Source organism: Phalacrocorax aristotelis, chromosome Z (assembly GCF_949628215.1).
Source record: "Phalacrocorax aristotelis chromosome Z, bGulAri2.1, whole genome shotgun sequence".
Classification (NCBI taxonomy): domain Eukaryota; kingdom Metazoa; phylum Chordata; class Aves; order Suliformes; family Phalacrocoracidae; genus Phalacrocorax; species Phalacrocorax aristotelis.
In genome coordinates, this window is record NC_134311.1 from 7543426 (window position 1) to 7569227 (window position 25802).

Sequence of the window (25802 nt, forward strand, 5' to 3'; positions counted from 1 at the left end):
GAGGAACCACCATAAAATGCTTTTACACACCTGAGAAAGACCCCAGGGCATCGGGGACCTTCTGAGAGTCATGAAGGGTGCCAGCAATGTACCAAGCACATCTCTCTCAGCACAAATTTTCATTGCAAAGTAAGTAAGGCAACAAGGCAGACATGTAAGCAAAATATTGATAGGTGGGTCCTAAATGAACTGAACTGGGAGCACCAAAGGAGAAGAAAATGTTTTTGCCAGTTATCTATCTAATCTTTTTAATTTCATACAAGGATGAGAGAGAAAAAAGGTGATTTCATTTCCTCTTACCTTTCAACTGAATCAGCATTTGTATTCTGCTCAGGTGCCAGTTTTGCATAACTCAGGGGCAGATTTAAACCCACAACTGGCCCTACAGTACTGAGCCACAATATAATGTAATTTGTGTGTCTGGGAAAAAGAAAAAAAAAACACAACAAAAAAGCACCATAAACATATTATCCCAACCTTTTCTGAATTGCAGACACACTTGGCAGTCATAAAATAACTTCAGATGGGCTATTCTTTCACTTTATCTATATCAAATGTATTTTAACTTTCAACCCTTAGGTGGCAATCCAGAATCTTATTCTATTTGGACCAATGAAGTTGTTTTGACCATTTCCACTTCCCGGCTGATTTACTTTATCTGCATTGCACAAAGCCTTGCAAGGCACAGTTTCTCACCTGTTCTGTTGTTTCCATGATCCAGTCAGTACAGAAGACATGAATTCATTAGTCCGGCAGGGGTGCATAACAAAAAATGGCTGCCCAAGTAAGGGGTGCTCCTAAGAGGGAGTAGTTATTTTATTATGCAAGAAGAAAACAGAAAAGACACCATTTGCATTTCAAAAGAAAAAGCAGGGGTCAATTAATCCTTGATGCAACTTTTCTGATTGCAGAATCTAGCCCACATTGCTCTTCTACTGACAGTCATTGACAAATCAATATCTGAGACCATATTCTCCTATCCTGAAAAGTAAATAAGATCACCAACCAGGCTACGCCACCATTTCAGTTAAAATGTAATGGTTTTCAAAAGTAACTCAAGTTACTGTACCAGCATTACCTGAATGCAAGTAAGCAAAGCTGCTGTGTAAACAAGTATCTGATCAAACATAATACATAAAACAAATCCCCTCCATGGAAAAGCTCGTTAAGAACCTTGACCGCCTATCCTTGTATCTTGTGAAACTGGTGCTAGGAAGCAAGCACAGTTTAATCTGGAGTCTGTGAGGGCGAGGAAGAAGGAAGAAAAAGCCTGCAAGGTAGCTTTAACTTCCACTAGATGGCACATCCTCATTTTAGGCTATTCTACAGAAAAAAATTTCATAAAACTGTTGTTCTTCAAGAAGACCAGAGAAAACTGTCCAGAGGAAAAAAAACCAAAATAGTTCAGTGACAGTTAAGTCTGCAGTCAGACACACTCCCTACAACATGATAAGACACTGTCTGTTCCTCTACACCTTCACACTGCACACGGTGCTGCCAAAAACTCAATGCAATGTTCCATAAAGTTTTTACTTTCATCTCCAGCTGGCACTTGAACAGAATACGTGTTCTGACATAATCAAGCTTGCACTCAATGCAAAGCCATAACAGTGATCTCATCATCTTTCATGGGTGATACCACAAGATCAGCATATCTGACTGTCCACACACCATGCCCTAGGGAAGTGATTTTCCTTTAATGCTGCTGAGGTCACCGCTACTGCTTCTGCACCAAAATAAATCCTACCTCATCCCCATGCACAATAAGGGGCATAACAGCAGAGCAGGGAATGGCTGGACAGGGATTACAGACAGGAAAGGTGTCAAATATGAAACACCATGATAGCCTGTTTACAGCCGAGCACAAACTGTGCTTAGATGTCGCTAAGCCCAGGACTCTGCCAGAGCTGAGAAGCACACAATGCAAGGCAGCCAGGTGGGGAGAAGCTGGCATGGACCACGATGGAGAAAACAGCAGCATCACCACGTCTGCACAGTGTTCCCCATTCAGCCTAGTCCACTGTGCTGTGCAACTCACCAGAGCCACGGCGGAGACCAACTATGAGGATTAACATGATAGGGTTTTTATCCTGCGTAAAGACCATTCTCCTGAGATATGCTTCTTGTGGTGGCTCTTTTTCTTGATGGCAAAGAACACTAAATTTAGGCTCCAACACAGATTTCCCTTCTCCAAGCTGATACAGTTGTAGCCAGACTGCCCTAGTTTGTGATGGTCTTTTATCTTAGCATGCTGTAAACTGCCTGCACTGAAGAGAAGATGCTCACAGAGTCTTCCTGCTACACAGTAAAAACTCCTCCTCCAACCCTTGCCCAGAAACAAATCCTGGCCTGACATGTTCAACAAACAGGACATGTTCTATATTATTAAATATTAAACAGGGTCTCTTATAGCTGAAGCACACTTGGTTCTTCTGCTGAAATGTACTCATGAGGATCAATCATTTTGTGTCTGAGACAATGTCAAAAAACTTACAGAAGCTTCAGAACATATGAAAAATAATGTTCAGAAAGCTTTGGGTTACATTGCAGGGCAAACAGATAACTTGTGCAAGAATGCTACCATCTGCTGTTGCTGAAAGTGAAATGATGCTGGTTTCCATTGAGAAAAAGTAGTACTTTGAAGTAAAAATCCTTTCTAATTACCTGCTAGCTTAAATCAGCCTGGGTCTCCAAATAATTCCTTGTCCTGGTTTCAGCTGGGATAGAGTTAAATTTCTTTGTAGCAGCTAGTATGGGACTATGTTTTGGATTTTTGCTGGAAACAGCGGTGATAACGTGGAGATGTTTTAGTTGTTGCTAAGTAGCGCTTACACTGGTCAAGGACTTTCTCATCTCCCCGTGCTCTGCTGGGTGCACAAGAAGCTGGGAGGGGACACAGCGGGGACAGCTGACCCCAACTGACCAATGGGATATTCCACACCATATGACATCATGCTCAGTATATAAAGCTGGGGAAGAAGGACAAAGGGGGGGGACGTTTGGAGCGATGGCGTTTGTCTTCCCAAGTCACCGTTACACGTGATGGAGCCCTGCTTTCCTGGAGGCGGCTGAACACCTGCCTGCCCATGGGAAGTGGTGAATGAATTCCTTGTTTTCCTTTGCTTCTGTGCACAGCTTTTGCTTTACCTGTTAAACTGTCTTTATCTCAACCCATGAATTTCCTCACTTTTACTCTTCCGATTCTCTCCCCCGTCCCATGAGGGGGGAGTGAGCGAGCGGCTGCGTGCGTGGTGCTTGGTTGCTGACTGGGGCTAAACCATGACAGTCCTTCTGGTGCCCAATGTGGGGCACGACGGGTTTGAGCTAACAACAGATTTTATTGGAACGTGCACATGGAATTTATAGATTTTACTGCTATTTAGCTATTAATCGGCAGGCTTCTGTGCTTGCTATGGGACTTGCATGTCTTACTGTATATACATACACTGTCTGCCTTAAAGTCTAATGCTCATTAGTGGTACTTTTTGCTTTTACTGCTTGCTGTACTGCTTATCACCTTACCCTGCCGTGCCTGGGAACATTCTGATAACAGCCATGGCGATGCGCCTGGGCTGGCAGATGGCCAGGGCCAGCTGCTGTTTCTGTGCTGCTGCACTGGACAGGCTGGAACTCCAGCATGAACTCGAGTCAAAGGAACTGTGAGCTGTGGATGAGTCCATGTGGGAGCAGGACACCCCAAAGCACCTGTGGCTGTGTATAAGCCCACGCCAGAGCAGGTATATCTTGAAGCATCTGTGGCCTTGGTTATGTCTGTGCCACAGCGGGTATACCTCCGAGGCAATTGTGGCCCAAGGATATATCCATCTTGGAGAAGGTACACCTCAAAGTGTCTGTGGCTGTAGATAAGTCCATGCTGCAGCAGGTACACCTTTAAGCATCAGTGGCTCTGCATGAGGTCATGCTGGAGCTCCTCAAAATACATGGCCATGGATAAGCCCACAATGGAGCAGGCTTACTTCTGGAGAGACTGCAGCGGTGGGTAACTCCACGTTGGAGCAGGTATATCTCTGAAGGCATTGTGGCCCCTTGCAGAAGGCCACGCTGGAACAGGTGTACCTCAAAGTGACTGTGGCTCTGGATAACTCTATGCTGCAGCAGGTGTGCCCCTGGAGAGACCGTGGCACCTGGGTAAAGCTCCACTTGGAGCAGGTACAATCCTAAGGGACTACAGTCTGTGGATAAGTCCAAACCAGAGCAGGGGCAAGGGGAGAAGTTCATTACAACATTAAACCTGATGTTCTAGTCCAAACAGACCAGGGGCGGAGATTGTTATGGAAATACATTTAAATTGTTCTAACCTGGGATTTGAGTTACGTGTTATGGAAATTACTATAGCAGAAACCCCTTGTTGCTAGCCAGGCTGGGAGCAAGGGCAGGAGTTCATTGCAATGTTAAAACCTATAAGCTGGGCCAAAGGGGCAAGAGGTGGAGATTGTAATGGTTCTATCTTCAAATTATTGTAACCTGTGATTTGAGTTGCATGTTATAGGAATTGCTACAGCAGGAACCACCCAAACCAGTGGAGGACAAGCCTTTCAAGAAGCAGTGCAAGTGCAGCAGTGACCCGACCTGAGCTGGCTTTGGTGCCCAGTAACTCCACGCGACACACCACCTCTCCTGTCCTGCATGACCACAAGAACAGATGGAGCCCAAAGCCATGGACTAAATGATATCTGTGTATTATATCAAAGGATGGGAAGGGGGGTGGAGGTTAATGAGGTTGTATTGGATAGTGTGGACCCTGAGCATGATGTAAATGGTATGGAATAAGGGGTGGATACTGTCCTGGATTCAGCTGGGATAGAGTTAAATTTCTTTGTAGCAGCTAGTATGGGACTATGTTTTGGATTTTTACTGGAAACAGCGGTGATAACGTGGAGATGTTTTAGTTGTTGCTAAGTAGCGCTTACACTGGTCAAGGACTTTCTCATCTCCCCGTGCTCTGCTGGGTGCACAAGAAGCTGGGAGGGGACACAGCGGGGACAGCTGACCCCAACTGACCAATGGGATATTCCACACCATATGACATCATGCTCAGTATATAAAGCTGGGGAAGAAGGACAAAGGGGGGGGACGTTTGGAGCGATGGCGTTTGTCTTCCCAAGTCACCGTTACACGTGATGGAGCCCTGCTTTCCTGGAGACGGCTGAACACCTGCCTGCCCATGGGAAGTGGTGAATGAATTCCTTGTTTTCCTTTGCTTCTGTGCGCAGCTTTTGCTTTACCTGTTAAACTGTCTTTATCTCAACCCATGCATTTCCTCACTTTTACTCTTCCGATTCTCTCCCCCGTCCCATGAGGTGGGAGTGAGCGAGCGGCTGCGTGGTGCTTGGTTGCTGGCTGGGGCTAAACCACAACAACCTTGCACTTCTTGCTTCAGCAAACCACCAGTGAGTGAGAAATGGACTTGATTTTTAAAAATAGCTTACTAACTTTCTATTCTATATCTTCCTTCTTTTAGTCCTTACTCTTCTTACAACATGACAGAATGATACTGAAAAAATTCCCAAACTCTAACAGTTAGATGTCCCTATAAAAAAGCAGAGTGTATTGCTACTCAATTTTTCAAAAGGGTAACAGCCTTGGTCCCACCATCTTTGGCAGCAATCTGTGACTTACAAGCATGTGATACAGGTTAAATCTGTTCACACTCCAAATTCCCTGCAATCTCTCCTCCACTCTTCTTGAACAGGTGGAAAGGGTCTTTCTTCCATCAGATGTAAAATGAGAGGGTTTTTTTGCTACAGGACCCAGCCATCAGCTTCTGGGTTGATACAAAGGCTCCAAAGACACTCTGTCTTGCTTAGTCAAACCCTCCTCCTAGCTCACGTCCTTGTTCTTTGAATTATCAAGGGATGTTTCATACACTTCCAGAAGTAATAGCTGTGTCAGGGTGGTGTAAATCTCACAATAATCCACAGAATTTTGAATGGCAACAATGGGGTTTAGTTAAATTCATGCTGCTCCTTCGCCAGGCTCTGAGAATGGCAGGTGCACTAAAGTTGCCTGTCTGCACCTTCAGGAGGAGTTGCTTTGGTTTCCATTTAGCAAGGCATTTTTGAAAACTGAGCACTGTCCCTTATTTATTTACCTCTAGTCCAGGAAACTGAAGTTCCTTATTACACAGATCCTTCAGCACTGAAAGTCTGCATGCGTGATGTCATGCAAAATATCTGTGTCAAAGTTGGAATTTTTCAATAAGCTTGCTGTTTGTATCTTTCTTACCCTAAACTAAAGGCATGAAACTGCAGGAATGCCATGATGTTTATTCAAAACCTGAAAGATAGGAATATGTCACACACTGATAGGAGAAACACAAAAGCACAAGAGATTAAAAGAAATCCTGAGTGAAGACCCATTAAGCGGGAGCCTCTAAAAAGGGAAAAGGCTGAGGCAGGGAAGAAGAGCTGTTGAGCATCAGGGAAAACACTCTGAGAGCATCAGATCTGATTCAGCCAAATCCTAAATTCCAAATCCTGTACATAACGGCATCCCCACGAGGCTTTAACATATACTCAAGGTTAAATAACTGACACAGCAGCTCTGAGGAGGGAGTACTGGACAGCTGCCAATAAAAATGCAAGAATTATCAAAGCCCTGAATGATTTCAGAATTGGTAATGGGCTACAGAGCCTTTTCATTGCCAGGTCACCAGTTCAGATTGGGCCAGGCTGGCAGTAGCTAGAAATCATTACTGTACAATGGCTGTATATGTTATTGTCATGGTTTCACACAAAATGCCATTAATTAGTGCCCTTGCCAATAGTCACTGCAGATGAGGCCAGAACTGAAGACGGACGGTGGTTTATCTTGTCACCACAGGGGGCAGTCCCTGCAGGTCAGCTCTGAAGTCAGGAAAAGCAGGAAACTCGCACTTCTGCTGCACGGCATGCCCTGAGAGAAGGCCGTGCCTCTGCAGTACGATGAATCCAAGTTCTTCTCAAACACAACCAAAAGTGTGAGAATGAATGAACGTTTGTGCTGCATCAGCCTCATGAGCATATTTACTACCTACTGCAGTCATCAGCTGGAATGATGATATTCCGTGTGCAGCGAAATGTATCCTGAGAAAAATATTAGGGTAGCAATACTAGCCTTCAGCCAGCCTGCTCCATGAGGCAGTTACATGAAAAATATAAAGATCTACTGGGATTTCATGCAACCCGCCCCCTCCCCCCCGCCTTTAAACAGTATAAAAAAGTCTTCCCACTTTGAGTTTACAATTAATCTTTTTCCAATCGGTCGTGTAGCAATGCATTTTAGGGAGTAATGTGTGGGAGTTTCAAGTCAATTCTCACAATTACTTGCTGGCATTGTACAGCAAGAACCCATTTGCAGGTTGCCCACAACTCTTTTGGACAGTAATACAGTGACACACAGTTTATTTGACATTAACAGCATTATTTTCTTGCATCTCTCTATGATCTTATATCTCTCTATGAGGCTGACTTATAACACTGTCTGTTCAGCACCATACAGTCCATTATACATTTGCATATCTCTCTGAGTCTAACCCAACTTTCATGGGAAATAAAATTTTTACAGGCTACAACTAGCTCCACTGAATTTGACAGCTCAAAACGTTGCTTCATTTATTTTCTGTAGAAAGACTTCTTCACCTGGTAACTTCAAGAAAGATTTGTAAGGATGTTCCATACCCATTTCTGTAGCTGTTACCTCAACTCCTCCCATACAAAACCAAGCAAGAGACAAACAGAAGAAAGATGTGAGATGTTTCATTGGGTAGTTTGAATATGAATGTAGTTTTGTTTAGGAATGCTACACAAGACTGAATGTGACTGAGCGCTGGCAGCAAAACAGCTCACTGTTCGTTAGCTGCACAACTAAAATCACCCCTGCACAGGTGCTGAGCTGCCTCGGTTGTGAGGTTAAACTGGTGAGCTTAAACGTTTTTCATTGCAGCTCATGTTGGACAGTGTGCCTGAGCCCTCGGCAACAACAACAAAAAGTGAATGCTACAGGCTCCCAGGGGACTGGAAAACATTTCAGCTAAGCAGCAGCTTTTCCTATGTGGTGCGAGAAGACCTCTTCCCACAGAGTCCATCAGGGATGCAAAGGCTTGATCAGCCATCCTTCACCTGTCCTCTGATCATTTACTAGTGAAACTGGGCTGTCCCTCACAGGGTTATCAAGAGTTAAGATGTAAAAAACTAACTCATTCCTTCTCCTGGGCAGTGCCTATACCACAGTGAAATGTTAAGACATGAATCTGAACAGTGGCAAAGATTGGGTAGTTCCTAAGTACAAGTATAATTAAGCCTAAAACTTCTGTCAGATTGGATTATGTCATTTTATTAAGCAGTGCATATAGGAAATACTATCCATGTCAGATTTAAATTAAAAATAAACATTACTTCAAGTAATGGGTAATTGCCTGTAGGTATCTGTACTCTGCTCTTCTCTTCCCCAGCCAGCAGGTATTTTGTTGTCAGTACATCTCTTGTAACAGCACCATTTATTTTCTCTGTCATAACTGGAGCTCTTCCAGTAGTAATGGCTTCTATTTTCTCCAGTGCTACATTAAACTGCCTTCGAGCATCCATCATAACATTTATGGTCTCTCCATTTACGATAGTGCAAGGGATTTGTGCCTGAAACTGCCTCTTCCCCGATCCAGTTTGTATGATGTTTCTTTGTGAAAATAAATTCATGGAGGGGTGTCAAAACTTTCATGCAGGATACTACTCAAACACCACATCCAGGACCAATTCTTTTCGGAGATTTTGCCAGCAGTGCTCACAATCCCAGTCACCAGGTCAGAAAAAGAAGGCAGGATTAATAAAACAGTTCCCTCATCATCTCTTTCATTTAGGGAAATGGAAAATAGTGATGCAATGAGTAAAGAAGTTGCATGCTCTTCCCTTTTCACCAATTTTTGACCACACTGAAACAGATACCTGTTTTTAAGTAAAAATCTCCACATAAGATTATGATACTGTAAGTATTTTATATTCTTGAATTCACAGTCTATCTTATTTTCCATTCCTTATTTTTATATAAATCAATAATAACCTACTTGTTAATAAAATCTAACCGTTCAGAAAGAAAGTAATAAAATTTTGCTCTTCAGATTGACTGTGTGTTGCACAACTAGAACAGTAACTGTGCATATGTGGAACTTAAACCATGTTCAACTTGAGATTAAAGTGATTACTTTATGCTTAATTACACATGTGCTTAGTTTCGGGTGAAAAAAGTGAGTAACATTTTTATTAATAAGGACTAGGGAGACTTTAAGCCCGAGCATGGAAGCCAGATGAGTATATGTACATTGTGTTTACAAGGACCACTAACAGTGCTTGCAAAGGCAACAGGACAGCAAGAGCTGTCACAAGAAAAATGTTTCAGACTTCTCTCTCACTCCCCTTCTCCTCATAGAAGATTCTCCTCTAATAATGGAATTACTACAACAGAAATTCTATTACTATGGAATCACTATGTTGCAGATGCAACATTAAGGAACTGTAAGTACACAGGGAACTTTATCATCCTGGTAGAAGGTATAGGTCATAGTAATAAAGCTGTTGTTAGGATACTAACTGTATAGGGCTTCTCCATCCTACTGACACAGGTTGCAACATTTCTATTAATGCAGCCATTTAATAAAAAATATTCAGAGAGGGCAAAATGGCTGTTGAAAGAAATGTGCTTGCTGTAATAGCCATCAGCTCAAAAAAAAGCTTAAAAAAAAGTCATCAACTCCAAAAAAGCCATTTATCCTAGTGGGCATAGGATACCGTTTATTACCTGAGACAGGTGACATATTTATAGTCACCTTGATTTCCATTTACAAGCAGAAGCCAAGCCATCCTACTGATATAACTGAGGAAAGTTTCTATAACTTTGCCGTAAAACCCAGAGAAGCACTCCCACTGCTAAGCCCGTTGAAGATGAAACAACCTACTTCTGTCTGTAATGGATGCTGAAGAATGACTATGAAAGTGCAACTACCGCTGCTCTCCTGCATTTTCATAGACAATCAAAATAAATCTGCAATGGACACCGAGCAAGGGAAAACTTGAAGGGACCCTGATGAGACAAAGAAGTGCAAACTAGACCAAAAAAGCAAATTTCTGCCATTACTGAACCTCTTTTTGGAGGAGAAGGCTGCAGAGGGATTTTGATTTATGCTCAAGTTCTTTGTAGAGAAGCAGTTGAAATTGCCCCTGTGATTTAATATATCTGCTCCCTCTGTATTTCAAAAGATACACCAACTAACTTTAGTGACAAATTTTTATTAATACTTCTACTACTACTAACCTCTCACAGCCAACTAAGCTAGATCCTATCCTTCTCTCATCAAATATGAAGTGCAAGCTGAAAAGGCAATTAATCAAATGGCTAAGTTTTTCTGGGGGAAATGGAATTGCTTTGGCAGATCCTAAACACAAACATATGAAGACGCTTAACACAGCCAGAATTTCTGGAAGTCGAACCACACCTACCACTTTGTACCTGCTGTTTCAAATCCATCATGGCCACAAAGGCAGAAATGAAGGTTCTGAAGAAGTAAACACTTCATGGCACAAACTGCTCTTTTTGTAAAGGTCATCTTAAAAACCTGCTGATGGCACTAAGCCTGGCTCATCCCAGCCTGACTGCTGCCTCTTGACTACAGCTTGCAATAAAACCATCTTCTGCGGACAGAGCTCTGACCACCATGCTCCATGCACGCATCACTTCTATATTGCTAACTTATTGCTACTTACGTTGACAGCTGTGGCTTCCCCCAAATGTGACAGCTGAATATGTCTAGTTCGATGCCACAAAAATATCAATCTTGCTTTTCCATTTTTAAAGCTATCAGAACTATCTGGGTGCATCCAAACCGGGAACAATACCTCTATCCACGACCTTTGAAGACAGCTTTACTTCTCTTGTACAATGCACAGAGCAAGTTAGAAAGTCACAGACAAAGTCAGTTTGCCAGAAGTACAGTGTTTTCAAGGGTGGCAGATGAAAATGGGTTTATATCAGAAGTTTTACTTTAGTTTACTTCACATCTTTAGACCTTTCCTATTTTAGCTGTATTCAAAACACAAATATATTCTCCATATAGTGACTTCTATAACTAGGACAATTATAACAGAGGAGGCTGCCATATGACCTGATGTGCATCTGTGCTTTTTGTGCAGAGCTAAATTATTTATTTTTAAATAATAATTTTTGTATTTCATATATGTAATATACAAATATATAATTAAGCATATTATATTATGAAAATAAAATACTATTAATATGTGTATGCATATATAATATATAGATGTGATAAAATATATTATATTTATTAATCCTTTATATTAAGATTTGATACTGCAGAATACAAAATATAACAACTAGATGACCGTGACCTGTTTCATATTTCATCCCCAAAATCAGTTTATCTGCCTGATTCTAGAATATTTACAGTTTTTGAGGGGATAGTGAGCCTTTTTTACAATTTATATTTTTATTACTTTTTTAAAAGTTATTGAATAGCTAACACTATATCCTTGAAAGGCATAAGGTAATGCAGGACAAACACAACATTAATCAGGAACAGCCAACACTGCTGATACTTATATACTGATATACTTTTGTATTTTATGTTTATATATATAAAGTTTGAATTATTGATTTTAAGAACAAGAAAAATCAGAGCACTAGGTGACGCTCAGACAAAACTATGTTTTTAAAGCTTAAACTTCTCACAGGCATGTAACTTGAATTTAGGATTCTTTAAGAAAACTTTATAGTCAAAATTGGCAGGACCATAGTTATATTGTCAAGAAATGCATCTCAGCCATTTTCCTAAGAAAATAAACAGATGATTCTTCTTCCATGCTTGCCAAAATAAGATTAATTCAGTTGTCACCATTTTAGTTATGTAGCATATAGTCTTAATTAATTACTATTTAAAATCTGTTCTTAAGTTAAGAGATTCATCTAAGGTGCAAAACTAAAAGATACAACAAGCTGTGGAAGTATGGAAGCGATATTGGAGACAGATTTCCTACCCTGATTAAAAATTGGTAAGTTAAGGAAAAAAATCCATACTGGCATTTGACAAATGTGTCTGGAAAGGGTTGGTTTTATAATCCCAGGAATTTCTGACAAAAAGATATTGGGAAGAGAGATTTCTTAAGACTTTTGAGTCTGAAATATTGAAACCAGCAAACAGGATGGCATATAAACTTCACAGTTTATCAAGAAGGTAGTATGACTGGTAGCTAATACAGTCAGAAGACAGAATTACCACAAGGTAATGAATGGAAAGGAAATTTCTGCTGCAGCAGAGCAAAGAACACTGATTTAACTCTATCAAACATAAGGAGGCAATGACATGTCCATAGAAGTGTGACTCAACCCTCATTTTAAGTTCAGGCCAAGGGAAGACTTACTTTGTTCCTCATCTCTCCCTGTAGCAGCAGATGTCTGTGCTTCCCTCCTCCAGTCACGGCATCTTGTATTACCTGTCATTTGAAATAACATTTGGTGGACCAAACACTCTGAATCATTATTGAAACTGAATATCCAATGTACTTGCACACGGTAGGACTGTCAATATTCCTGGTAATTCTCCTAATGAGACACTCAATGTTACAAACTTAGAATCATAGAATGTCCTGAGCAGGGAGGGACCCACGAGGGTGGCCGAGCCCAGCTCCTGTCCCTGCACAGGACAGCCCCAAATTCACACCGCGTCCCTGAGGGCGTTGGCCAAGTGCTTCTTGAATATTGCCAGGCTGGTGCCGTGATGCCTCCCTGGGGAGCCTGTTCCAGGGCTCCACCACCCTCTGGGGGAAGAACCTTCTCCTAATGCCCAGCCTAACCCGCCCCTGGTACAGCTCCCTGCCATTCCCTCGGGTCCTGATTTTGTACTGCCTAAAAGCCAGTTCTGTCACAAGTTTGCCCACGGTACTTAAGGTTCTCTATATGCATCATGGTGGAGCCAGAGGGATTAGGAACAGGGATTAGCAACTACCAGAACAGCAAAAGCTGACATGACAAAGGTAGGCAACAGAAAATGCCAAAAGGACACTTAAACTGTCTCCTTCAAGGCTAAAATGTCCACCTCAGGAGTGACGCTAAATGCTTTGAAGAAACTGGCATTCGGAGTTTAGGAAAGACTTTGATCACATCAGTGTCGGTCAACACAGGACTGAAATGCCAAGCTCTCTTCTGAGAGCACAGAAGAGTTACAGCTCATGAAAGCTTGAACCCACAATTTCTATAGGAGTCACAGCTCCCACTCTGCAGAGGATTTGGGGTGTTCTCTCTCCTTATTCTTGAATCAGGATGCTATGCAGTCAGAAATACAATATACAAAAAGAGAAGCCAAAAACAGACACAGTTGACTTTCAACTTCAAGGGCTGTGTTGCAGTTCAGCTGGCAACTGAGCCCCACAGAGCTGCTCGCTCCCTCCCCCACCAGCAGGATGGGGGAGAGAATCAGAAGGGTCACGCTCATGGGTTGAGACAAGAACAGTTTAATAATTAAAGTAAAACGATAACAACAGCAACTGCAACAATGATGCAATGGAAAGGAAAATAATTAAAGAGGCGCAAAACCCAGGGCGGGAGGGAAATGAACAACCAAACCAACAGGCCCCGACGCAGCCGCTCACCGCCCACCGACCCGACACCGCCAGTCCCCGAGCCGCAACTGCCCCGGTTACTGTGCTGGTCGTGGCGTCACGTGGCATGGAGTGAGCATCCCATTGGCCAGTCGGGGTCAGGTGTCTTGGCCGTGGCCCCGCCCCTCCCGGCTTCCTGCCCCCGTGGTGGCAGAGCGCGGGAAGCTGGAAAGGTCCCCGACTACTACAGGCACTACCATGAAGAGAATTAACTCTTTCTCAGCCAAAAGCAGCACAGGCTGTCAGCTGGTTTGGTGAGTCTTGAAGATTGTATACAGCTTCATATACAAGTCTAACTATATGGAGTAAATTCATCTCCTTGGATGAGTTCACTTTCTTTTTTCAACCTCAGACTGCCTTAAAAATGTAAGAAGTGCCTGATGGGATTGGACCAATGGTCCATCTAGCAGTGCATTCTCTCTCCAACAGTGGCAGTTGGAACAGCTGTTTTGGGAGAACATGAGTCTGGCCTCTTTCTGTGGTTTACTCCCCTTCTACTGCTCCAGCACGTCTGCTGTATTAAGGATGATGGAGGACACATTCCTGCCTAGTAATTTTGCATCCATTTATGGATGAAGTGGTGTCATGAATTTGTCTACATGCTTTTGAGCTGCTGATACCATCTGCTTTCACACCTTGAGAGCACAGGTGCTTAGGCAAAAATTGCTTTCTGTTAACATGGATACCTAACTTACATTTAAACAGCACTTATAATGCTTTTTTTTTATTTAAAAAAAATCTGCCAAAGGGCTTCACCACAAGCCCTTGCTGCAGAAAACAAAAAGGGAAATTGTTATAAAGTTTTCAACACCTTGTGACCATACCAGTTGCCTCTCAACTGGAACTTAATGTCATATATGATATCCATTTCTTTCATATTGTGCAATCAATGTTGTTGTGTATTTTAGAATTTTTCACAAAAACATTCAATAAAGGTGAATGTTCAGTGACCAGCTTCATTCCAGTAGTGAACTGTTAGAGGTCATGGCAGGGGGAAGACAGAAAAGCAGCCTGCCTCAGCTTACAAGGAGAAATGCCAGACCAGGGAGGACACATGCTATTACACCTTCTTCCACAAAATCTCTGCTTAGGAAGCTCTGTGGAAGCAAAGCCACTGGTAGACAAATTATCTGTAAATGCAATGTATAAGACTGAAACAAGTTTTCTACAGAAGCAGATAAGAATCAAGAGAATGAATACTATTACATTGTAATTCATTCAATTAATTACATATCTGTGTGGAAAATATTAGTGAATCTTCACTTCAGAATAATTGATCAACTCACGTAACAAAAGTACCAGGACCTGAAAGTCTATCCTGAGTTGTGCCCCAGAAATTGGCAAGGATCCTCCTACTGCTTTTTATCTCTACATGTAAATTATCCATTAAACCTCTATATGTACTCTACATCATTTAGTATTAGTCCACTATTTGGTCTTTTCCTCCTATGAAATTAGTCAGCCTAGGTTTATGTCCATAAAGTCTTATTGGGTAGAGCACGATTAAACTGTAGGGCAGCTATACATTATTAATTAATGCTTAGCTTTAAAATACAGCCTACCTGCTAGCTTGTACAATACTACTGCTTGGTTTAAACCACAGAAGTTCAATACATCACAGAAAATGTTAGTTGGAAATACATACCCACCCAGCTTTCCCATCCTTAGATTTTTCTAATCTGTACTGGTAAGACTCCCTTTCCTCAGGAAGTTGTATTAATAATTTTCCAAAAATATTAGCAGGGGATCCATAGAAACTGTTGATATGACTCAAAATTATTTAGGAGCGATCTTAGCAACCTTCTGTTAAGATACACTGTATACAGCCTCCCCCACTTAGCAAAATCCCACAATATGGCAAGAAAGATTTGTATATCTAAGAATAGCTACCTACACACATTTTCAAGATGACTGAGCCATAATGATTTAAATCCTCCCTACCACAGTTTCAGCAAGATGTGCCTCTACAACACTACATCAATGTGTTCTGTTCAGTTTTGAATCTTTCTCTTTTTTAAATCACACCATTAACATCCCTGACATTTTAGAAATAATGTTTATTGATTTTTCTGTTAACACTCCTATAAATTAAGTGATGTAATGGACAGGATTATTGAAGTACTATAAAGAATACATCTTCCAGATTCTTAACTACATATTGAAAAAGAGCAGACTCTGGATTAATATAGAAATAGCGCAGTTCTGTGCTGTTATTTGGGTAGTTTAGGTTTGGTTGACTACTTTTATGTGACAGAATAGAAATATAACAGATGAAATTATGACTACCTGCTAAGTATCAAAAGACAGAAAGAAAACGCCTCATTCAGATGAAATTGAGAAGCAAATGTTGAGAAAAAAACTGACATGGGAGAATTCCTCGTCACTTACTATTCTGAAACTTGAGATCAATACTTTGTGGGACAGAGTTGGAAACTCATCCCTTTTTGTAGAAGTGCTACTAGTAAATGGAAGCAACTTTCATTGTAGACGGGGATTCAAAAAAGGGTTGCATAGTCTGCACCTGAAGATGCATGAACAATGCAGAAGGAAACAAGCAGAATCACCTTCAGTCCTAACTTGACTAGCATTGGTATCAACAGTCCACAGCTTTTTATTTTAAGGGTTACACAAGCTTAGATTTTAAGCTAAGACTTGAAGCACTGTGGAGGATCTTTTTAACAGACCACCACATAGACAACAATGCTCTGCCATATACAGGAATTCATTGAGGGTTATAAAACAGCAGGAACACACCAAAGGAGAAATAAACTTTGAAGAAAGGTGTATTTGCAGAGATTACCATTTCTAAGTTAGGCCATTAGGCTTAAGTTTTCTGCAGTGCAGAAAGTTTTCTGAGAAGATGGGGTGACAGAATAACACAATCAATGTGACCACAGGAAACTGCTCATTCTTAAGAATCCCGGAAGTTTTGGCACTGTTTCGGAAGCAGAATTTCAGGCTGGGAGAATATCTGCTTTAATATAATCATGAGGCTTAGGTTTGCACTGTCCTCACAAACTGCCCCATTTACAGCTGGTATGAGAATGCTCTGAATGTTTTTTTCTGGAGAGACAGGAAAGCTCTCAACAAGCAAAATGCTGCTTCATTGTTGGCAAATCCACAATCAAGGTACCACACATGAAATGTGTCCACTCCCGCGGCTGGGGGGAGTGCCCTGCACACACACCTCTAAGTCACACTTTGGTAACAGAAGTAATTGCACCCGAATCAGTTTTGGTTAAAAACAGGGGTAGAGGGAGGGATGTATGGACACAGGTGCTCTGTAACTTAATCCGTCAGAGTCTTGACTGACAGATTAGTTTTTTAGACTATTTCTGCAGGACCTTCAAGTCACCAAGCTTTCATCCTTGTTTTACTGGGCAGTTTTTCAACTGTTGAGCCTCCTGTAATAATGCAATTCTATTTCTATCCTTGGACGTTTGATTTCACATTCCATCATCACTAAGCATTGATTAAGCCTTAGCACATATACTTGATTGTGTTTATGACTTTGTTTTCTCAGGGGAAGGTCAGGCTTTATGACAATAACACACTGTTCAAAATTTTTGGTGATTTTTGGTACTGACTGTGATCAGGTTCATTCATCAGCTTTTAAAGTTCTCAAATTCTCTTGCTAGTTTGCTTTCACACAGGAAAAAAAAAAGAAAACTAAGAGATGGACTCGCACAAGAGAAAAGAATCAAAAATGGACTTGGGCACATATGTTCAAGGGCTTGTATCTAAAACTCATGGAATTATTACTCAGCTTCACCATAGCCTTAGAAATGCACATTTCTCAGAGTGCTGTCTCTCCCCACACGAAAAAAACCCTACTTTTCTGTCACTGGGCATGTGCATCAGCCACTGCATCTTGAAAAGATGATCAGTTTTGATCCTGATTTAGAGTAAATCACTTAACTTCCTAGGAGAGCAGTTTACCACTGACATACGTGGTATTCTGAGGTGGGAATGCTTTACTTTCCCCTGTTGAAGTTGTTCTACTTTGTATACACTTTTATAAACACCCATCAGGGCAACGAAAGGATGAAAGCCGACTAGTGCCTTCACTCATTTTCCAATCCAGTAAATATTCTACCATTTTAAAACAACTTTCAGAAGGTGCCTGAGAAATATATAGGTCTCAGTTTGTCTTCTGACAGGTGACTGTATACATCACCAATCCACTACCAGTTCATACCCTCTGGAGAAACCAATGACTCAACTGGATGTGGAGACAACACCATTGCCTTGGTCCTTGATCCAGGTACACCAAGATAGGTTTGAAGCACCTAGCCACACCAGGATAAAAATTAATGCACTGCCAATGCCTATCCCACACCCATTCTAACAAAAAAGGGCTTCAGTCTTGAATACTGTCATCTCAGCAGCTTTCACAGACAATTATCTTATAGCTCAAAAAACGTAAACATGGTTCACTAAGACAGCTGAGCATCTCTGTTCGGGTTTTTTATTTATATTTTGTAATAGTTCTACTATTATTTGATATTTTGGCCATTAGATATACACTAAAACTTTCAAAGCAGCTTTACTGCTGTATGTGGTAACATGTATAGCTTATATGGAAATGTGTATCTAGTACCTGATGAAGTTATTATGCTCTTAAATCTTCATGATTACCAGGCCACAGTTTTGAAAAGCAGGTTTCTAAAAATTAGAGGAAAAAATCTGATATTCTCAGGTACTTATGGCCTCTGTACTTCCGAATTCTACAGCAAGGACCTAATACCACATGGTCTAAAGCAGAAGTTCTTGCTATAACCATATAGTCACCTTCTGCTGCTTCACATCTCCCATTCACCTTGGGACAGATTTCCAAAGCAATAAAAGGTAAAACGTAGCCTTCACAGATTAACTAAACTGTAGTTATCTTTGTTCCTGGTTGTTAAATCTTGCACTACCGTGTGGCAAAATATGTTCACCTTTATCATCAGGAAGATTTCACCCTCCTTGTTTCATTTCTATGCTCTACTCCCTGTTGTTTGTTTTTTAACCTTTTTCCTATTGTTGTGGTTTTTTCCTTTCATTTAGCATTTGACCATGGCACTTTTGGACCGCTGCCAACTTAACTATGCCAGGTATCATACCTAGATACTACTGTGGTGGCTCTGCTGTTTTAGTTACACAAAGCATCATTATGTTTGAGCTGTTTTACACAATGCCACAATGTATTTACCAAAAACTGTACTGGAGTTCTCTGCTGAATATCAGAGTACATGGAGAGAAGTATGTGTGTTTCTTGCTTCCATCCATTATCATGATGACTTACTTCATGATTCTTTTGTCTGGACTTTTCTTCCCATTTACTGTAACTTTCTTTTAGCTGGATACATTTGCCTGAGTTTTTGGAGAATGTGCCTTGATTTTGTTTTCCACTATTAACTGAAATCTCTCCAGGAGACTTAGTGTTATTTCTACATTCATCCTATCTGCAGTTTTTCTCAGTCTGACATATTTGTCTTTTTCTCCCCCTGTGCTCTTCCAAACATCTAGACCTTTTATTTGCTCTTATGGCTGATACGTAACTGGCTTAGTAAGTACTTTTAAAAAGCAATGTCGTCAGGAAAAACACCAGGGCTGGCAGCCTGAGGAGCCCGGAAGGTTACCAGCACAGCGGTACAGGGGTGCAGGGCTGGGATTCCATCCCATGTCAAGCTGAACGGAAGAATCCAGTCGAGGGACAACTGAGGAAAGTTCTGTTTCTCTTCAGTTCAGGAAAGGCTACAAAGACTAGGGAGGGAGCTTCTTGTAAAGAGTACATTTCTAGCATGCATTAATTCAAAACTATGAAGAGACATTCTTTGGTGTAGAATGTGTAGAAAGAAATAACTATTAGAGGATATCCTCAAAAGCACCCACCAAGTTACAGGTAAACTATTCAGGAGACAGGCATGCAATGCCTGCAAATCCATTTCTGACTCTTTGTAAAAAGAAGCTAAAATCACAGTTGGCAACGGTTCTGAAATGCAATGGTAATCCATAAATACTCCTTAATTTTCCTGTCATTGCAGAATTAAGCTTCTTCCAGCTCACACAGATCTTACCAGGTGTGCTAAATTGATGTCATTATAAGCCATCAGGAAATACCCACAGAGACCTCTAGCAACATTTAGGAGTTTTGTTAAACAGCTGTGTGTTATAATTGATTTGTATTATTTAAAACAGCCAAAGCAAGTTATCACCGGATGTAGAAAGGGATGACTGAAGACTCCAGGGAGATTTAACTCAGAAGAAAGCCAATCATAGGAACTTCATTTGTGCATTTTAAGATTATTAGTAGAGGAAGTGCAATTAAATCATCACCATTTATCAATTATCATTTTAAAATACTATGCGACCTTATCATGTTTATTTATGAGAAGGTAACTAGTTGACTTATGCTTTTTGCAATAAAAATAATCTAGTCAGTAAAAATATTTGAAGATGCTTTCTTGGAAAATGGAAATGACATTCCACAATAGTCAGAAGTAACTCAAAATGTTCAAATTTTACATAAAAACTGTTTTGGCAATGTAATTGCCAAAACCTGATTTCTTTGGAGCTTAGGCAATGTCTCAGTTCCTGATCTCGGATGTATTTTACCATAGAAAGTATAAGCCAAAAACATAGTTGTATCAAAAATGTGCACAGACATGGCACTCACATTTCATTGAATACATGGAATTTAAGTCCCAAATGATTAGCGTAAGATGCTGGACCTGGGATTAAAAATGGCAGTATGACTTTCTTTTCATAATCTGCCAACTATTGAATCAAAGTGCAAAATCAGCCCTAGTTGAAAGTTAAGTAACTTTATGTATGGACAGTGACCAGCTCAATTCTTCTTCCCAGTGGTGGACTGCTTGTAGAATTTAAAACTTGTATCTCTTTTGGAGCAAAATCCTAAACCTTTTCTCTCTGCTGTTCATGTGTACTGAGAGTTCAAGCCTGATTTGGTGGGTTTGCCCAGTGACTTGCATTATACGATCTGTGTCCCTGCAGGCAAAGCCTAACCCATATAATAAAGTGGGTCAGCAGAAAAGCAGAAAGGGAGGAGAAAACTCTGTGTTTCATTTCAGAACCCTGAATCATCTGAGTGGGAAAAATACTCTTTTTTCTTGTAGACCTAACTCTTGTTTTGATCTGAGGCTTGCAGGCTACTGCTTACAGTATGATTTTATTATCTTTCATAATTCCTTTGAGAATACTGTCATTTTTACTGCTGTTTTATATTTGGACAGGCATATGCATCTCTCAGTTTACAAGGGGAAGCGTTTGTTGCACCAGTGGTTGCTGGCACTGAAAATATGACAGTGTTCACACTGCTAATTGTACTGGTGCTCTCCTCTACTCTGATTCAGCTCCAGAGATGTACGCTTCCACAAACCATGCATTCTTTTGTCTTCTTATCACTTGACTAAATGACCATAAGCAAACGTACCTCACTGCCTGGTGCCTTTCTGCTTTCATCTAAAATTAACACTGTAGACCTCTAAAGCTGCTTTCCCGGAGGCTCTCTCTCTCACAGCCATGTGGGAAAGTACATTTCCAATCCAGGAATGCAGCTGGGGCCTTTGGATGAAGTTCAATACTGATGTAAATCAGGCTAACCTCACTGAAGTCAGTGGAATTCAACACTGTTGAGCCACACGTACAGGGTCTTCAAGAAGAAGGCATATATAAATTTGAGGTAGGAAACATAGTAAAGTAATTGCAAATTATCTAGTGGGATTCCTGGGGGATCTTTATTTTTCTGGCTTCTGCTACCTGCCTGCAGTTCCAGTACTGTGCTGTCAGCCTGACGTAGAGTCTGTATTACTCTAGAATAAACAATTTAACTTAGTTTGTAATCTCCTTATTTAATGGAAAGTCACCTTGATATTATGTTCAATAGAGTTTTCTTGCGATGACTCTGCTAATTTCTCCAAAATGCTTTTCACAGAACCACAGAGTGGTAGGGGTTGGAAGGGACTTCTGGAGACCGCCTGGAGTCCAGGCGGGGTGTGAATGTCTCCAGGGAAGGGACTCCACAGCCTCCCTGGGCAGCCTGTGCCCCTGCTCTGGCACTCACACAGGAAAGGGTTTTTTTTCTCACGTTTAGCTGGAACTTCCTATGCTCCAACTTGTGCCCATTGCCCTTCTCCTGTCATTGGGCACCACTGAAAAGAGCCCAGTCCCATCATCCTGACACCCACCCTTTAGATATTTATAGGTATTGATGAAATCCCCCCCTCAGCCTTCTCTTCTCCAGGCTGAACAAACCCAGGTCTCTCAGCCTTTCCTCATAAGGGAGATGCTCCAGTCCCCTGATCATCTTGGTAGCTCTCCGCTGGACTTGCTCAAGCAGTTCCACGTCTTTCTTAAACTGGGGGTCCCAAAACTGGACACAGCACTCCAAATGTGGTCTCACCAGGGCGGAGTAGAGGGGGAGGATAACCTCTCTCGATCTGCTGGTCCCACTCCTTTTAATGCACCCCAGGATACCATTGGCCTTCTTGGCCACAAGCGCCCAGTGCTGGCTCATGGTCAGCTTGTTGTCCACCAGCACTCCCAGGTCCTTCTCAACAGAGCAGCCTTCCAGCAGGTCCCCAGCCTGTCCTGGTGCCTGGGGTTGTTCCTCATCAGGTGCAGGACCTTGCACTTGCTCCTGTTCAGTTTCATGAGGTTCCCCTGGGCCCAGCTCTCCAGCCTGTCCAGGTCTCGCTGGATGGCAGCACAGCCTTCTGGTGTTATCAGCCACTCCTCCCGGCCTGGTGTCATCAGCAAACTTGCTGAGGTTACGCTCAGTCCCATCATCCAGGTCATTGATGAATATGTTGTACAGGACAGGACCCAGCACAGACCCCTGGGGAACACCACTAGTGACAGGCCTCCAGCCAGACTCTGCCCCATTGATCACAACCCTCTGAGCTGTGTTGCTGAGCCAGTTCTCTGTCCACCTCACTGTCCGCTCATCCAACCCACACTTCCTTAGCTTGCCTGTGAGGATGCTATGGGAGACAGTGTCGAATGCCTTACTGAAGTCAAGATAGACAGCATCCACTGCTTTAACTTCATCCACCAGGCCAGTCACGCCATCACAGAAGGCTATCCAGTCGGTCAGGCATGATCTTCCCTTGGTGAATCCATGTTGACTACTTCTGATAACCTTCTTGTTCTCTACATGCCTGGAGATGACCTCCAGGATGAACTGATCCATCACCTTTCCAGGGATGGAGGTGAGGGCTGACTGGCCTGTAGTTTCCCAGGTCCTTCTTCTTGCCCTTTTTGAAGACTGGAGTGACATTTGCTCTCCTCCAGTCCTCGGGCACCTCTCCTGTCCTCCACGACCTTTCAAAGATGATGGAGAGTGTCTCAGCAAGAACATCCACCAGCTCCCTCAGCACTCGTGGGTGCATCCCATCGGGACCCATGGATTTGTTGGGATCCAGTGTGCATAGGTCATCTCTGACCCAATCCTCCTCAACCGATGGGAAGTCTTCCTTTCCTCAGATTTGTCCTCTCTTCTCTGGGGTTTGAGATGCCTGAGGGCCAGCCTTAGCAGTAAAGGCTGAGGCAAAGAAAGCATTGAGTAACTCTGCCTTCTCTGCATCCTGCGTCACCAGGGCCCCATTCCTTGCTCAGCAGCGGGCCCACTATTTACATCTTGGTTTGTGTTTGTCACTGGACTCACATTGCCTGAACCACCTCTGGAGAGGTGTCACAGGGGCAACAGGTTCAGCACTCCACGTGTCTTACCACCCAGAAAACCTGTTTCTGCAAGCCTTTGTGTGTATGTATCTCACACGCATCTCTAGTTACTAGACACAGGACAGTTTTACTTTACTGTTCCCTAAGAGTGACCTGGTTTTCCTTTTGGCTTCCATCATTCTGATTGTACACATTCCAAACGTATTGTTTATTCTTTATTCTCAGTAGTATCGCATTATGATTTATTACCTAGACAGAGCTGTAGGTTCTTGCAGTGCTTTGCAGATGAATAGAAAGAGACTCTGTTTTCTACAGAGGATCTTGAAAGTGGCTTCAGGCCACTGTATAACGTGAGCATAGAGAAGGCACACCACCTCCAGAGTGCACATAGCAGATTCTCCTGTATATTTTTGCAGGTGGGAATATAAACTATCCACAAGCCAGAACAGCTCTGCTGGGAAATACCAGAGATGTCAGTCCTAAAGGATACCTAGCATATGACTGCAGGGTTACTGCGGTCTGTCTACTAGGAATCCAAGAAGGTGGATGCAGTGGAGGCAAAGTTAATTGAAATCTCTACCTCTCTATACAGAAACACTCATGATTTAGCTATAAATCTCAAACTTCAGCTATAAGTCATAAAACTTTACTGAAAAATCTGAACTGCAATACTTTCTTGTGCAGAAAATCAGTTATATGCTACCATATTATATTGTTTTATTAAAAACTAATTTTCTCATCTCCATTCTGCAGTAGACAAGTCAGGTAATTAGTACTTTATGTAAAGAGTATATTATGAGAATCTGCAAACTCACAACTGGAATTCAGACAGGCACAGCAAACACAGAAAACCAATTATTATAATACAAAATATTATAATACAAACAATAGTCCATGGCTGCAAAAACATGAATGCCGTTTGTGTTCATGTGATTGAGTACCATCTACAAATAGGCATCCTGTAATTAAACTGTGTGAGTTGAATTAAGGAAACACCTTTAGAACTCAGTTGATGTTATATCCCAGTTGTGCCAGATGCTGTAGTAAGAGACCTGTGTACCTGGAAACAGCTAAAATCAAAAAGTCAATGAAGGAAAGGGGAGGAGGAAAGGACACATCAGTACCTTTGTCTGATGATAAAAAATTCACACCCATAGAGTCGCTATTCTTTGTCCAAACTTGCACTGGAGGCCTGGAGCTGACGGTAGAAACCAGAGCAACCAGCTCGGCTCTGAACCATATCCCGCTCTTCCTTGAACAAGTATGACTGTTTTCAAGAGAGCCATCATCGCAAATCTGTGAACGGTTGCTGAAATGATCTGGTGACTTCAAAAACACTTTAAATAAAAGTGATTTGAATAGCTCTAAAAGAAGGTAGTGATATCACAGTTTACTAATTTGCCGCCTCTTGTAAAGCACAGCATTCATTAACTACTGATTCTTAAGGACATTACTCAGCAACAACTTATTAGTTGATTGAGAGACCAATTTTGCCTCCTTCTGTCCTAAGGATTGCAAGTCTCTCTAAAGTTGAAAATTACACAATCTTTTTTGGTAATTTGATTAATAAAAAATCTGTGAAATGTTACACTAATATATTTTACTTACATAAATCAGTCTACTTTCGTATTTCCCAAAATCCACTGTTACTCAGAAATTGCCCAAAGTTTTCAGGGCTGGCTTTGGAAAAGTATTTTAAATGAGATATACTGTCACATTAAGTCTTACATGGTGAACACGTATATATCCTTCAAAATTCACGACTAAAACTGTTGCTGATAACTGGCTCAGGACAACCTCAGTTCGACTTTTTTATATTTCACTTGTGTCCAGGAGGGGAGTAAGGCCATTGAGGATTCAGGCATATATTGCATTCATCAGTTTGTAAAGGACCAGTGGTTTCTCACCTGCTGTGAAATAGTGTCCCAGGGCGCCTCCAGCAGACGAGCCTGGTAGCATGCATGAACACTTTTCCATATTTCATCCAGAGTTAAAGGCCTTCCATCTGCGAGGGGGGGAAACAACCATCCACAGTCAAAGCTCTTAAGCATGCTATATCTTTAATACAGAATAGCAAAAGTTAATCTGAAAATACTGATTATCTGGAAGCAGATGGAAAAAATAACAGCAAAACATAACTGAGACCCTTCCGGCCCTCTGAACTCCAAAGAAGTGTTGCTCAAATCCTGACTGGAGGTGCATATAAAACTACCCTAAATTCCCTTTCAGCTTTCTTCTCTGTCACCTGAGAGGAACAACTTGCCATTCTGGTTGCAAGGTGTGAAGTTTAATTTTGTAATACAATGCTTGGATAAGATAAATTTAAAACCAAAAATAATATTGTGAACAGTTATCTCATGTAAATACATGCAATTCATAATGAAAGAATGGGAAAAAAATATAAGGAACAAAATTCTAAGTGTACTGCATTTTGGTAATCTACATGCCCATAATTTT

At 41.6% G+C, this 25802-nt stretch overlaps 1 protein-coding gene across 2 annotated transcripts in view; it reads right to left on the reverse strand.

Annotated features, from left to right (window-relative positions):
• ATG10 (autophagy related 10) overlaps positions 1-25802 on the reverse strand; it is a 93678-nt gene that overhangs the window by 3496 nt on the left and 64380 nt on the right. Inside the window, exons 5-8 of one of the 2 annotated variants that reach the window (XM_075079037.1) lie at positions 25253-25350; positions 12423-12494; positions 697-797; positions 301-420 (exon numbers count right to left, since the gene is read on the reverse strand). In XM_075079037.1, the coding sequence (XP_074935138.1) occupies positions 301-420; positions 697-797; positions 12423-12494; positions 25253-25350 (391 nt within the window). The remainder of the gene's footprint in view (positions 1-300; positions 421-696; positions 798-12422; positions 12495-25252; positions 25351-25802) is intronic. The other variant, XM_075079038.1, reaches the window with a different exon arrangement.